The sequence below is a fragment of the Oryx dammah genome, unplaced genomic scaffold (assembly GCF_014754425.2).
Source record: "Oryx dammah isolate SB20612 unplaced genomic scaffold, SCBI_Odam_1.1 HiC_scaffold_2, whole genome shotgun sequence".
In the NCBI taxonomy this organism is placed as follows: Eukaryota; Metazoa; Chordata; class Mammalia; order Artiodactyla; family Bovidae; genus Oryx; species Oryx dammah.
Genome location: NW_024070186.1, coordinates 61,615,600 through 61,630,610, shown reverse-complemented (window position 1 = coordinate 61,630,610; position 15,011 = coordinate 61,615,600). Strand labels below are relative to the sequence as shown.

Below are 15,011 nucleotides of genomic sequence, written 5' to 3'. Positions count from 1 at the left end.
AGCTCTATTTCTACCATTTGAAGGATACTGACTCTATCTTGTATCTTATTATTATTGCCTTCGGCTAATTAAACTCTGAAGTGTCTCTCAACCCAGACAGCTCAGAGCTGTCATAATTATATATCATGTGTCATAATTATTGTGAGTGCCACATATAACACCCTCCGCTGCATGGCATCAACATTTTCCTTTATGAGACAGAGATTATACATAGGCTTTGCCTTTTCGGAAGGCTTTGGAGTTAATGGAATCGGCAAACCTAAGGCAGAGAGGATTGTAAAATCAGACCACAGACCTGGAAAACTCAGACTTCTTTTTTCTTTTTTACAGTTCAGAGGAAGCCCTCAGAAATGTGAGCAGCTGCCTGCACTGCTAGAAAGCATTTGGTTAAGGGTGCTCATGGTCCTCACCTCCACAGAGTTGGAAATTGTGAGGGACAGAATCAAGAAGCCAGGAGTGGATGACCAGACTGGATGCACAGAGGACACACAGATTCTCTAGAAAGAATACCGAAGAGCAAAGTTTCCAGAAAAGAGATTCTAGAATGCATAGATAACTGTTTGCTGGGGGCATCACTAATATTAGTTCTCCCCTGATTATGCTAGCCCTGCAAAGTATTCACATTTCGCACCACAGAAACTGATTACATGATATGCAAAGCCTGAATAACTTTCAGCATGATACCTCAGTTCAGGCTCAGGCTCCCCACAGACACTTCTCCTTGCCTGGTGTGTTTTCCTGCTCGCCTCTCCCATTCCCTAGCCCTCCCTGGATGCTCCCAAGACACTGATACATTCTGCAACCCAAGCACTTCTTCCCTGGTCTACACATGTGTAAATACAGCCTTTTTCTTTTTTTTTGTAAACCACATTCTGCTCCCCAGCTAGACTGTTTATTCCTTTAGGGCAAAAACAGTGTCTTATTCAGCTTTGTGTCACCAACACCTAATATAGTCCTGCAGAGAAGACGTACAATAGATGCTTATGCAGATGAACAAATCTGTTATTCAGTCACTCCTTAATTCAGTCATAAATCTTACCCTTTCACTCCTTTCCACCTCAAATCTCAAAGAAAAGAGGCTGACAATCTTGACACGAGAGGCCTTGTGAGTAGTAGAGAGAACATGAATGGCAGTTTGCAATAATAATTTTATTTAAACATTTGCACAAGTTACACATTCCTCATAGGCGGTGATGCTGAAGAGTCTGATCCAAAACTGCGCTTCCCCATGTTGGGTTTCCCAAGCCCAACATTTGAGCAGCCTAACTTTTTCTACCTGCCAGCTCAAGCCCCTGCCTCTAAATAGGGGGTATCATAAAATGAGACGTTATCTAATATTATTCAGCAATAATATTTTAATTGCAGTCCCATTTCTCATTTGAATATCCTTTTCCTGGGCAAGGCTCCCAAGAGCCATTTATTCATTTTTCTACACCATACTGACGCTGATCCTCTTTCTGCGTCCCCCTGACACGGTAGCCGTCTGCATGTTTAAGAGGAAACCTGTGTGGTGACAGGATCTGAACTACTGATTGCAAGAAGGGAGCTGTCAGGGGAAACGTTGTTAAGAAGATATCAACCTGAACAGAAAAGGCCACTGGACTAGTAGAAGAAGTACATTTGCTGTAGAAGACATGCTGATGGTGAGCACCGTCTGAACATGGAACATTTTAACATATTTAATGTGCTGTCTGGAAATATGTACTCAAAAGAATGCGCAGGGAAAACTCTGGCTGCATATGCTGTCTGGGGGAAACAAAGGCTTTCAAAAAGAAGAAGCCGAAGGGGGAAAAAACCTCAGTCCCAAGAAAATGACATGCTAAATGCTGATCGACCGAAACGGGCAAAAGTCAAGACAACTGGACATGACTGAGGTAACTGTAACCTCCTGTTTCCCAAGGAATGCTTATTAACAGGATATCCCAGAAAAACAGTTTTCTGTTTACATTTAAGGAGATCTGCTATCTGAAAAGGAGGCATGAAGAAAGCTCATTAGATGTTAATATTCAGGAAGCTTAAAAGAAAAAAAAAAGCAAAACATAAGAAATAAAAATGACAAAACATGCTTCAGGTGCTCTGTGTGCTGAATTCTTAGGACAAGCAGACATCTAACTCTATCCCCGCCCCACTGACCTAATGATACGCACATGAGAAGTGTCACCAAGAATATACGTAAAGTGCATGCCACCATCACGTAGGTCTGCCAGTGCCACAGATTAAACAAGCACATCAGTCAATGCTATGTGAACACTCTGTTCTTAACCTAATGGTTGCTTTATTTACCTGACAGCTGCTGTAATTCTTCTTAAAAGATTATTAAAATATTAAACCAACAAAACAAGTTGGAAATTGGGCTGATGTTTATTCTTTCATGCTCAAAACAAGCTGTTACTTCTTCAAATCTCCAAAATGTGCTGAAAGTTCATAACAAAGATAGTTAATACACTGCTAGGTTCTAAAATGTAATGTGTGAAATGCAATATTTTGACTACTGAAGGACATTTCACTGTAATTTATACAGCCACACACAAAAACTCAGGTGGAAACTAAGCTTTACAACTCAAGAATAATATGTGGTTAGGCATATTAAGGGAAGTAAACTTTATTTAGCTAGGCTGATCTATTTAGAGGTAGAAGAAATTACAGTGAGACAAGAGGAACCAAACATGAGGAAGCACAGTTTTGGATCAGACTCTTCAGCATCACTGTCTATGAGGAAAACGTAACTTGTACAAACGTTTTAAAAAAATTATTACTGCAAACTGCAATCCACATTCTCTCTACTACTCACAGTTACAAGGCCTCTCATGTCAAGATTGTCAGCCTCTCTTCTTTGAGATTTGGGGTGGAAAGGAGGAGTGAGAGGGTAAGATTACCGTGAGGGCAAGCAGAAAAGAATTTTTTTTTTTAATTCAGAAAACAATAGTTAAAAATAAAGCTGTTCAAAAAATTTTGTTTTTAATTTTAAATAAGCTGCTCAATTTTACTTCTAGGTATATGTATATGAGAAACAAAAACACACATCCACACAAAAATTTGTACACATACATTCATAGAAGTATTATTCATAATAACCACAAAAAGTGGAAACAATCCAAATGTCCATCAAATGATGAACACTAGAGTATTCTTAGGCAATAAAAAAGCTATAAAGGATAGGGATACCTCACTTTAGTGCACATTTTTGCTTTACTGAGCTTCACAAATAATTGTGTTTTTTTACAAATTGAAGGTTTAACATGGCAACTCTGTGTGGAGTAAGTCTATCAGCGCCATTTTCCCAAAAGTATTTGCTCGCTTCAGGTTCTATGTCACATTCTGGTAATTCTTACAATATTTCAAACTTTTTCATTATTATATTCATTATGGTGATCTGCAATCATGACCTTTGATGTTACTGTATTATAAAAAGATTACGATTCACTGAAGGCTCAGATGGTTAGCATTTTTTAGCAACAAAATATTTTTAAATTAAGGTATGTACTTTTTTTTTAGACATGCACAGTTAAAAGTCTACACAGTATAAACAGAATGTTTACATGCACCAAGAAACCAAAAAATTCATGTGACTCACTTTACTGCAATATTGGCTTTATTGCAGTTCTTTGGAACTGAAACTCACACTATCTCCAAGATATGTCTGTAGTGATAAAAGCAACAACATGGCCAAGCCTCAAAAACACTACGCTAATGAGAGAGGCCAGACACAAAAGATCACATATTGTATAATTTCATTTATACGAAATGTCCAGAGTGGGCAAATTACCTACAGAGACAGAAAGTAGATTAAGTGCTTGCCTAGGAACAAGGGAGAGGAGGGAATGGAGAGCACCCCCTACAGGGTTTCCTTCTAGGGTGATAAAAATGTTCTGAGATTAATGGTAGTCATGGTTGCACAATTCAGTGAACATAATCAATTTCACCGACTGTATATATTAAATAAGTGAATTATGGCATGTGGATTATAATTCCCTGGTGGCTCAGATGGTAAAGAATCTGCGGGCAATGCAGGAGACCTGGGTTCTATCCCTGGGTTGGGAAGATCCCCTAAAGAAAGAAATGGCTACCCACTCCAATATTCTTGCCTGGAGAACTCCATAGCCAGAAGAGCCTGGTGGGGTCGCAAAGAACTGGCCATAACTGAGCGACTCACTTCACTTCCCATGGCACATGGATTATATCTCAGCAGAGCAATTGAGTAAGTTCTTTCTATCCACCTTGTATATTTGTTACTGTTATTCTTGCTCATTTCTTCAGTTGATGATATACTTTAAATCTTCATTCATAATTGAGGATGGCTTTTCATTTTAAGAAAAGAATCATTCTTTTCCTGCTACTTATACAAAATGACAAACCTAGGTTTCAACCTTAAGTGACTTCTGATAACGAAAATTAATAGTGTTTCTTAGTTAGAGCCAGAACACAGCAAAGAATCTTGCCAAGAACTCATCTTAATTAAATCCAGAAACCAACAGGACAGATATCAGGAGGAGGGCTGAGGGGACTGAAGAGCTTTCTCATAACTGTGGTGGTTCTTTTGCATATATAGAAATGTTTAGAATGTGCTCAGCACAGCTGCAAAGTATTAAGAACATTGTAAACACATACATGGTAGGCTTCACTAGATACACTCCTAACAGAAATGCAGAGGGAGAACCTGTGGCCAGCGGGCGGCTCTTTAGGATGGTTTAGTGTGAGAAGTGGCTCCAGCGTCTCTCATCTCGTTGGTCTGACAGGACAGTATCTGCAAAGTCTGTCACTAAAGTCAGCCTGGTGCCTCCACATGGTCCTTGTTAAAAAGTATTGGCCTCAAGGGACAACACAGCTCAAGTCTCAGAAAACATTATATAGACTTTCCTCTGGTGTGTCCCCCGCGTCCTGATCCTTTCATACAAACCCATCTGAGCATCGTACGGCACATCCAAGCAGCAAACACCAGCAGGCGCCCCAGGCGAGAACTCAAATCTCTGGCAGCTTCTGACTCTTGGATCCTCATTTTTGGTCCCTGTTCTTTTTGGTGATCCCCTCGCTCTCCCTCTCCCCCACCTCTCTCTGGTATTCCTCCATCATTTTTGGTTTTGCTTGCTCCTTGGGCGTTAGCCTTCCCCCTTGAGCCTTAGCCCAGGTTCCACACACAGGCCTTAAGGTCTACCACAGTCAACCCTGACACAACTAAATGTTAGGACCCACAGGAAACAGTGAAGGCTTGAGGGAATGAGGAACACACAGAATGGGGGCTCTGGGGACAGAAAGAGGCAAAAAAGAGGCACACTGGCCACTATCTCGGCTGAGCCACAATGACATAGAGGCAACATCAAGGCCATGATAAGCCTCAGGCTGTTCCTGCTGAGAGGAATATTTCAAACACATTCTGCCCAATTAACAGTTGTTCCCCATTAAGGGAAATTTAGGGGTAATATCAATCAACAGCTTGGCCCACATAACCTAAATGCCTAAACGTCAATGCTTCTAGCACAATCAGACATATTTGCAAATTAGAAAGACTGAAACATTTCCTTCCAATGAGATTTATTTACAGTAAGTGTACCCTGGTCTGACAAAGCTTGATGTCTGTGACTGTGTATAAAACAGATTAACAAGTTTTCCCATTTCTTGGCTTTATAGAAAGCTTCTTCGGTGAAATCAAAACGTGATCCTATTAACCTATATTATCACACAGCTTCTCCTTAAGAGCTGAGGTGGATGTGCAAAGCAGAAAGTAGGACATGGCCTTCCAGGAAGGCTAGCCTTTTCAGTCTCTGGTCATTTCTGGGAGCAAAGGAGTTCACTTCCAAAGGGAAAACTGGAAAATTCTAAGGGTTCTGTATGCTGGCCTATAAACCACAAACCACTACTCTAAACAAGACAAATTACAGAAACAAGGGAGAAATCATCAAAACACAAAAGTGGTGCACAGCTACACAGATGGGTGGTCTCAGGTCTCCCAGGCACATACGCAAAATGGGATCAAGAGCCACCTGAGAGGCTGGAGTTGTTTTTCAAGTTTAGTCACTTTGAATACCTTGGCCCACCTCCCCCCGCTTTTTTTTTTTTTTTTTTTTTGAGGCACGTGGGATCTTAGTTCCTCAACCACTGATTGAACCAGCGCCCCGAGCAGTAGAAGCGCTGAGTCTTGACCATGAACGGCCAGGAAAGTCCCAACTAGCCATTTTTTAAATTATTTTAATTAGTGAAAAGAAAAGAAACCATACACCACATGCACCTTGGAACTATTCATGGCATTCTGAGACTTCCCATGAGTGGCTGGAGCAGAGCAGTGGGAGGATGAGGGAGAGAGGCAAGCGCTAGTCACAGGAGGCTGGCCAGCTGCAGGACTGCACTCAGATTTTTTCTCAGGTGAACAGGAGAGCTCTGAGCAGGGCAGTGACACGTACATTTTTACAGTTTTAGCAGACTGATGTGTGGCAAATGTTCTCTGGTAGGGCAAAAGTAAAGGCAGCAAGACCAGTTGAGAACTGTCCTACCCCTGGTGAGCAATGCTGGCTCAGAGTCTAGGAACAGTCACGGAACTGACGCAGACGTGGCAAAATATGGTTTCAGCAACGTTCCTGAGATAAGGCCAACAGGACTTGCTGATAGACTAGAACACAGAGAGGAGGAGCAGCCAGTGACTAGAACACAGAGAGGAGGAGCAGCCGGTGGAGGCTCTGGAAAGGAAGAGCAATGGAGGCAAGGAAGCAGAGGCTCTATTTAGAGAAGTACTGTTGTAAAGGGAGCAGAGATATAACTGGGGGTGGGGGGTGGGGATGGGTGGGGAATGTGGAGTCAAGGAAGGGGGGGGTTGTTTTTGTTGGGTGGGCCAGAGGTATAGCTATTTATGTGTTTAAGATAAAAGATCTAACAGTAGATTGGTGGAAATGAGCCAAGAGAGAGATCAGGAGTCAGGAAAGGAGGTACTTCCATCAGTGGCAAGACAGGAAGAAATTTATTCAACTGACAAACATTTATTGAGCACCTATTAGACATTCTTTGCTCTTAAGAAGTTCATGGTCTAATGCAGGAGAAAGTAATATATATAAATATTAAACAGCAAAGTAAGACCCATCAGGGGTATATACAAAGTATTAATGTACTACGCTGGATAGAGTGTTGATGTACTACGACAGGCGGGGCGGGGTGGGGTGGGGGGGACAGACTGACATCAAATGGCCAATTAACTTATCTGAATTATTAATATATTTTGAATAAATATTTTCCAAGCAATCGTTCCCAATTCTACTTTCGATAAAACAAAGACTCCTACTTTTATGGACTGTAGCCTACCAGGCTCCTCCGCTCATGGGATTTTCCAGGCAAGAGTACTGGAGTGGGTTGCCATTACCTTCTCCGTTATGCTTCTAAAGAACTATACAAATATAAAAAGTGGCATTTATTTAGTACCAGACTGATGGAACCAGTTTTAGTAGTCAATTAAAAAATTCAGGAGTGGAAGAAGACGGCGGAGGAGTAAGACAGGGAGATGGGGGTGATCACCAGCCCCTCCACAAACAACTCATCAAGATATGGAACCACTCCAACAAAGCAACCTCTAGGTAACAACGAAAGACCCCAGGCCTCCAGGGGCACAGGCGAAGCTCCCTGGAATGAGGTAGGACAAAGATAAAGACAGAAAAAGGGAAGAGACAGCAGAGAGGAGCTTGTGCCCTGAGGGAGGGGTGAAGGAGGAAGCCTTTCCGTGCACTGGGAAGCTCCCTCTCAGGCGGGACCAGGGGGTACCAAAGGGGAGAGCCTGTAAAGCTGGGACCTAGAAGGCAGAATACAGAGAAGGCTGCACTTCCCAGCCCATAAGCAGCTCACAGACCTTGGCCCTGATCAAATGGTGGACTTGGGGAGCTGAGAAAAAATTTAAGTAATGTTATCAGAGACAATATCTCTAATAATTTCTGAAGTTTTACTTACTGTTTAAATTTTTTCCCAAGTGCTACAAGAATGAGCTCAGGAATAACTTTTCTACTCTGCAATGTTAAGTAGCTAGTGACAAAGAAAGGAGTTTTACCGAGAACAAGGACTATCCTTTTCACAGCGGCAGACTTGCTGCCCGGGAGCCTGGGCTTGGAAGGACTGCTCCAGGAGCCAGGGTGGGTTCACACACACCTGTGTGTCTTGTCCGGGTCAGTCACCTCCTGGATGAGATCAAAACCTGACCCAGCCTCTGGGCATCTTGCTCAGGCCGTCCTGCTCCAGCCAATCAGGGAAAATCAGTCAAGCACAACACACGACATGAGTAAACACTACTTTATTCCAAAAACTTGTACATATTTTCAAAATGATTCATTTCAAAAGTCAGACACTTGTTTTTGATGCTTCAAGAATACCAGCTGGATTAGGTAAAGTTTGCTGTTCTCAAAAACTACAATTTCTGATATTTTAAAAAATCATATAGTGATTCTACAATGGAAACAACCTCTAGAGAATGACAAAGGTTCAAGATCAGAGATCTTTGAATCTCAAAATAAAACAATTTCTGGGCTAATGTTTCCCACTTGGACAACTTAAATCCTCTCTTAATGCACCTACCTGCTGAGCCGCATCTCCATTCACCAAGTGAGGCATCATGGCAACCTCTCCATTCAGCAACGGTGGCAGTTCCAGAGGGATCTGGTCGGTCATCATCATTGTGACGTACATTCATGGAGAATTTCCCTCAACTGGCTTCCTGCAAGAAAATCACCATTTTGTAAGAAGAATTCAAGACCACAAAAATTCACCTGTAACCAGTCAGCTATTTAAGCACACTGTCATGAGGTCAGCTGAAACTCAAATTCTTCCAACTGGTGTTGGATTTAGAAGGGGTGAAGCAAAACCCAGGGTGGCTTCCCAGGTAGCTCAATTGGTAAAGAATCCGCCCACCATGAGGAGACCTAGGTTCAATCCGTGGGTTGGGAAGATCCCCTAGAGGAGGGAATGGCAACCCAGTCCAATATTCTTGCCTGGAGAATTCCACGGACCAGAGGAGCCTGGGGGGCTACAGTTCATGCGGCTGCAAAGAGTCAAACATGACTGAACAACTGAGCACAGACAGCAAAACCTAAGAAAAGCAGCTTGAAATCGGAGACCACAGACCCGAGTCTCTAAGCAGTCAAGTAGACACAACCTCCAGTTCCTCCACCTTGTTATTTAGAAGTTTATGAATATTTAGTCCCCTAAACCCAGAGATCTTCCTCAGAATAAAATGAGATAATTTAAGAAGATAGAAGTGTCAAATGAACATTTATCATGCTATCTCTAAGGTAATTACAAAAAACAAAGCCAAAGAGCATGACTTCTAAGAAAAGTTTTTCATTAGGATCAAAACACTGTTCATAAGCAGTTACTCCAAGCAAAGGTTGACTACCTACACTGCAGTTGTTGCAGTTTCTGACCTTGCTATTAACTCAGTAATTAATCAAGTTCTAATTCTCTCTATCCCATCACCTCCTTGAACTGGATTTACCCTGTTGCCTATTTGCAGCTTTATTACTTGAGCCTATCTTGAACTTTCCTGTGCCTGACAGCACCTACAGCACCTTGTACAGAATAAGGCTTAAAGGCACATTCCATGGTTTCCACAGAATAAATGATTTTCATGTACAAATGCAAAACACAAAGCCCACTTTCATTCCATAATGGTATCGGCCACTACTATCTAGCATTTCAATAAAACAGCAAGAACACAATAAATTCCTGTTTAAGATTATATGTATTCTTTAAGAAGTACTTACCCATCCTTCATTTATGTCTAAAATTTTTTGCCACAAAAAGTTTAATAGCATAGACAAATGAGAATAAACAAAGACACACATGCACACACTATTTTAAATCAGTTCAGAAATAAACTGCCATGTAGTCCATTTTAAATTTTTTCTCATTTATAATAAAGTTCCCAAAAATTTCAACTCAAGACTTTTGGAAAATGAATCCTTTAATACTTAATATCCAAAAATCAGGCAAAATAGTAGGTCAAGTCCTTTAATGACTATCTCTAATTTGTCTCAATTGTGACAGAAATATTTCTTAAAACCTCCATTCTGAACATTAAATATATTTCCCTCGCCTCGAGCCCACCGAAAAGAAACCCCTTCCCTGGAAGTATCAAATGATGCATACAAGCCACCCAAGAGATTATAAATTTTTTATTTTAAATAAGTAAAATTTTACACTATTCATTATAACCCCATTTGGAAAAACTAATTATTTTAAGTACCAAACAACAAAGTCAGGTCCCAACTAGGGAAGCACATTCTATAATAACAAGTCTTATAATTCAGTGTTAACAGTACCATCATGCTGTTTTATGAGGCAATTACTCAGTTCCTAAGCAAATAAAAATACAAAACTCAAAGCCCAATAATTTATCCTAACGTAGGAAACAGATTTTTTTTTCCACAATAAAATTAACCAAGATAACTTCCACTGACCCCATGAAGACATCAACTGCTTGATTTTGAGTAGTACTACTAACAGAGTACAAATATCCATTTCAATTTTATTTCAAATATACTTAACCCTACAAGTGCACAAGGAGAGGAATGATTACTTTTCCTCAAACTGATATTACACAGGTCTATTTCTTAAGCGTGGTGTTTTATCTAATGATTCCTCAACACTGGAGGTTGAATAAACAGGGCAGTAATTTACATGAGGGGTCTGAGAATAAACCATCTGCATGTGAAAAAGCATTCCACACTCACTTCCACCTTTTCCTCACTCCTTCCAAAGAAGAGTCCCAAAGCACCTGCTGGTGAGCTGATGGAGACTGTGGCTCTGTCCTCCCCTCTGCTAAAGTAGCGAGCACCAAAGCCCTCTCTCACAAGGGACAGTCCTGATCAGCTCAACAGACAAGCATAAGGATGGAACCTACTCTCTTTTCATTCAGTGCACACAGGTACTGGTAGGACATAATTGTGATCTAGTGAAAAAAAGTTCAGGCATTCCTAATCACCTAGCCCTAAAACCAAAGAATGTCTCAACTCCAACATTATACCTAACACTGACAATTTCCATTTTAGACACCTTCTAGTTGGCATCATGATAAGCAATAGGATTTGCTATCATCAAAATACAGCAATCCAGCCCCACAGGCTGGTGCTCTTAAGCACAGATGTCAGGGCCAAGTTGGATAGTTAAACTCCAGGTTCTGCAACTGTGGGATAAAAGGATAGATCCTCTCCTAGTTTCATGAAAGTCTTATAAATGTAAGATGAGAGAAGGTGGGAGCCCACACAGAGTTGAAAAAAAAATCCCAGAGAAACAAAGTCAGCTGGCACAAAAGAAATAATTGCATTTGCTTTTGAAAATCATATAGGCAACTTTGGGCAATGTAGCTATTCCACACACACAAAAAAGATGCCTGAGTCCTGTTATCTTTTTCCTACCAGATGACAGATTATCCGCCTTACAGATATGCAATGGTTGTTGCTAATTACTGAGAGGGGAACAAGGGAGGGGAAGACGGGGAACTGGGCATAAAAAAGTCAACTATATATACAATCAACTCCTAGAGAGCACAGAGTGGGAACTTACGAACACCATACACTCCTAGTGCCTCAACTCAACCAGCTAACAACCATACCTTTAATCATGGAAAAAAGGGGAAGAATGAATAAAGACTCTGCCATAGAGTCTCACTTCTCATAACCAAAGTTGTTAATCCTCTTTACCCTAGGACACCAGCTTGCTAAAAATCCAAGGCCTGTTTTCTAGTCCCCAAGAGGTCCACCAAAGGCAAACCAGATTTTATCCTGCCTAGAATTCAAGGTAAGAGATTGATCTAGATGGGGTGGTTCACACAGTCAACAATGTTTAAATACCCCTTTCTACACTCCATGCACATACAGAGGATACGTTCATTTGCCTGGAATTCAAGGGACATACAAAAAAAGTAATAAATTATCTCTAGGCAAGATAATGCCCGGCTATTTAACAAGGCAACTGCCTGGCAACCAGTCCTTAAATCACCATGGAACAGAAACCATTTAGTGCCATGGACTGTAGAAAGGACAAGAGAAAAGGCAGGAAGAAGAATTATAAAAGAATGAAAACCATAAATGCAAAACTAAAGACTTAGGGTACAAAGCAATACTGTACTATGGTTATTACCTAGTTTTGGTTATTTCCTAGGGATGGAGATGGGTTGGGAGGAAGTAATGACTTTTCCAAATACAAAGTCAAATGTTCAGGCTGCAAATTGGAAAAACCACTCGGCCCTAGCCATTGACAATTAAAGAACGTTAAGAGACTGGGGAAGGCTTGCCATGCATCAATAATTAAATGGTGACCGCTCCCCAAAAAAGTAAGTCTCCTCTGTTTTGGTTGGTAATCCAAACAAAACTACACATGTACTCCATTTAAACAGGTGTGCCTCAGCCCCACTGCTTTGAGGAGACCGGGAGAATGTGACATGCCTAAGAAAGATGACCGAACTTTTTAAATGGAATTTTTAAAATGAAGCAATGAATGTGGAAGGCTTACTATCCAAACAGTTAACTTTAAGGACCAAAAACTTTATTTGCCAAGATTGTGGGTGGAAATTATACATTTTCTAAAGGGAGTACGTCAAGGCTGTATATTGTCACCCTGCTTATTTAACTTATATGCAGAGTACATCATGAGAAACGCTGGGCTGGAAGAAGCACAAGCTGGAATGAAGACTGCCGGGAGAAATATAAAGAAACTCAGATATGCAGATGACACCACCCTTATGGCAGAAAGTGAAGACGAACTCAAAAGCCTCTTGATGAAAGTGAAAGAGAAGAGTGAAAAAGTTGGCTTAAAGCTCAACATTCAGAAAACGAAGATCATGGCATCTCGTCCCATCACTTCATGGCAAATAGATGGGGAAACAGTGGAAACAGTGTCAGACTTTATTTTTTTGGGCTCCAAAATCACTGCAGATGGTGACTGCAGCCATGAAATTAAAAGACACTTACTCCTTGGAAGGAAAGTTGTGATCAACCTAGATAGCATGTTGAAAAGCATATTGAAAAGCAGAGACATTACTTTGCCAACAAAGGTCCGTCTAGTCAAGGCTATGGTTTTCCCAGTGGTCATGTATGGATGTGAGAGTTGGACTGTGAAGAAAGCTGAGTGCCAAAGAATTGATGCTTTTGAACTGTGGTGTTGGAGAAGACTCTTGAGAGTCCCTTGGACTGCAAGGAGATCCAACCAGTCCATTCTAAAGTAGATTAGCCCTGGGTGTTCTTTGGAAAAACTTATGCTGAAGCTGAAACTCCAGTACTTTGGCCACATCATGCAAAGAGTTGACTCATTGGAAAAGACTCTGATGCTGGGAGGGATTTGGGGCAGGAGGAGAAGGGGATGACCGAGGATGAGATGGCTGGATGTCATCACCGACTCAATGGACGTGAGTTTGAGTGAACTCCGGGAGTTGGTGATGGACAGGGAGGCCTGGCATGCTGCGATTCATGGGGTCGCAAAGAGTTGGACACAACTGAGCAACTGAACTGAACTTCATTATAGAGCAGGCTGGCCATAACTTTATTTTTTCTTAGGGATGTAGGGTCACTGTTTACAATACTGTGTTCAGTCACAAGGTGATGTAGTAGGGAGTTCCAAGGCATTCTGACCTTACCTACTCAGAGAAATGCACCCCTACTTTGAGCTCTTATGTTTAAATTCTACATTTTTCCCTCTCTTCCTCATTAGGCTGTACCTCAAACCACACCTCCTCAACTCTGAGAATCATACTCAATTTGCGATCTTAATCTTCCTTGGGATGGGAAGCACATAGAGGAGTGGTCTCTGGGGTCTCAGAAGCTCCCCTCTGTGCCCTGCATCCATGATTCTTGGATAACTGAGCTGTAACTGCTTTTCGTGTCAGTCGGAAAGTCTAAAGAGAAATCATCCCAACGAAACCCTCATTATCCCGGTCTGGGTTCCTTCTCCCCTAGACAGATGTGTCTCTGAATAGGCCAAAGCAATCATACAACTCATGCATTTTATTAAAGGCTCTTCCACATCCACACTGTCCTCGCACACAACTGAGTTTTCTCAATAAATTCATTCTTGGATTTTCCAGGCAAGAATACTGGAGTGGGTTGCCATTTCCTTCTCCAGGAGATCTTCCCAATCTAGGGATTGAACCTGGGTCTCCCACATTGTAGGAAGACACTTTACCATCTGAGCTACCAGGGAAGTCCCCTTTACAAATAAAAGTCAATAAATGTGCTAAAAAACTAATCAGAATAAACCAATGGAAAACAGATGACCTCTACTGCTGCTGCTGCTAAGTCGCTTCAGTCGTGTCCGACTCTGTGCGACCCCATAGACGGCAGCCCACCAGGCTCCCCCGTCCCTGGGATTCTCCAGGCAAGAACACTGGAGTGGGTTGCCACTGCCTTCTCCAATGCATGAAAGAGGAAAGTGAAAAGTGAAAATGAAGTCGCTCAGTCATGTCTGACTCTTAACGACCCCATGAACTGCAGCCTACCAGGCTCCTCCGTCCATGGGGTTTTCCAGGCAAGAGTACTGGAGTGGGTTGCCATTGCCTTCTCCAGACCTCTACTGCAATGTTTTTTTCTAATTCTCTGAATATTTTTTTTTTCACACACAGAGCTCCAAGTTTTCACTGCTATTTTTTAATTCTTACTTACCCACACTTCCAGTTCAAAGAATTCAGTGACAACCACAGGCCATCACAACCTCTCCCCTAACCACACATCCTAACATAAAACCACAAGTGCTTCATGCCTGGCCAGTTCTGTTCTTTTGATTGACAGGGAAGGGATGCCACGTGAGCACTTGTGGCTGACTTCCTTCTCTCCTGAAAGCAAGTCGTTTTTTTTACCTTTCTTACCTGCAGGGAGGCCCAGAACCAAAGAAGTAAGCTAATGGCAAGGGTGGGGGCTGGGCACGCTGAAAAAAACAGATCTTCACTGTTAGTAAGACATTTAGTTCTGTCCAAATATGACTCTAAAGCTTTTACAAAACACCTTACTTTAAAATAATATTACAAAGGGTCTTCAGTTTTTACATTAACTCTAGGCACTGGG

General features: G+C 41.6%; 1 protein-coding gene across 2 annotated transcripts in view; it reads right to left on the bottom strand.

The window, feature by feature from the left end:
- FNDC3B (fibronectin type III domain containing 3B) overlaps nt 1-15,011 on the bottom strand; it is a 356,356-nt gene that overhangs the window by 271,314 nt on the left and 70,031 nt on the right. For both annotated transcript variants that reach the window (XM_040248765.1, XM_040248772.1), the window contains exon 2: nt 8,539-8,677. In XM_040248765.1, coding sequence (XP_040104699.1) covers nt 8,539-8,649 — 111 coding nt within the window. In that variant the 5' untranslated portion in view covers nt 8,650-8,677. The remainder of the gene's footprint in view (nt 1-8,538; nt 8,678-15,011) is intronic.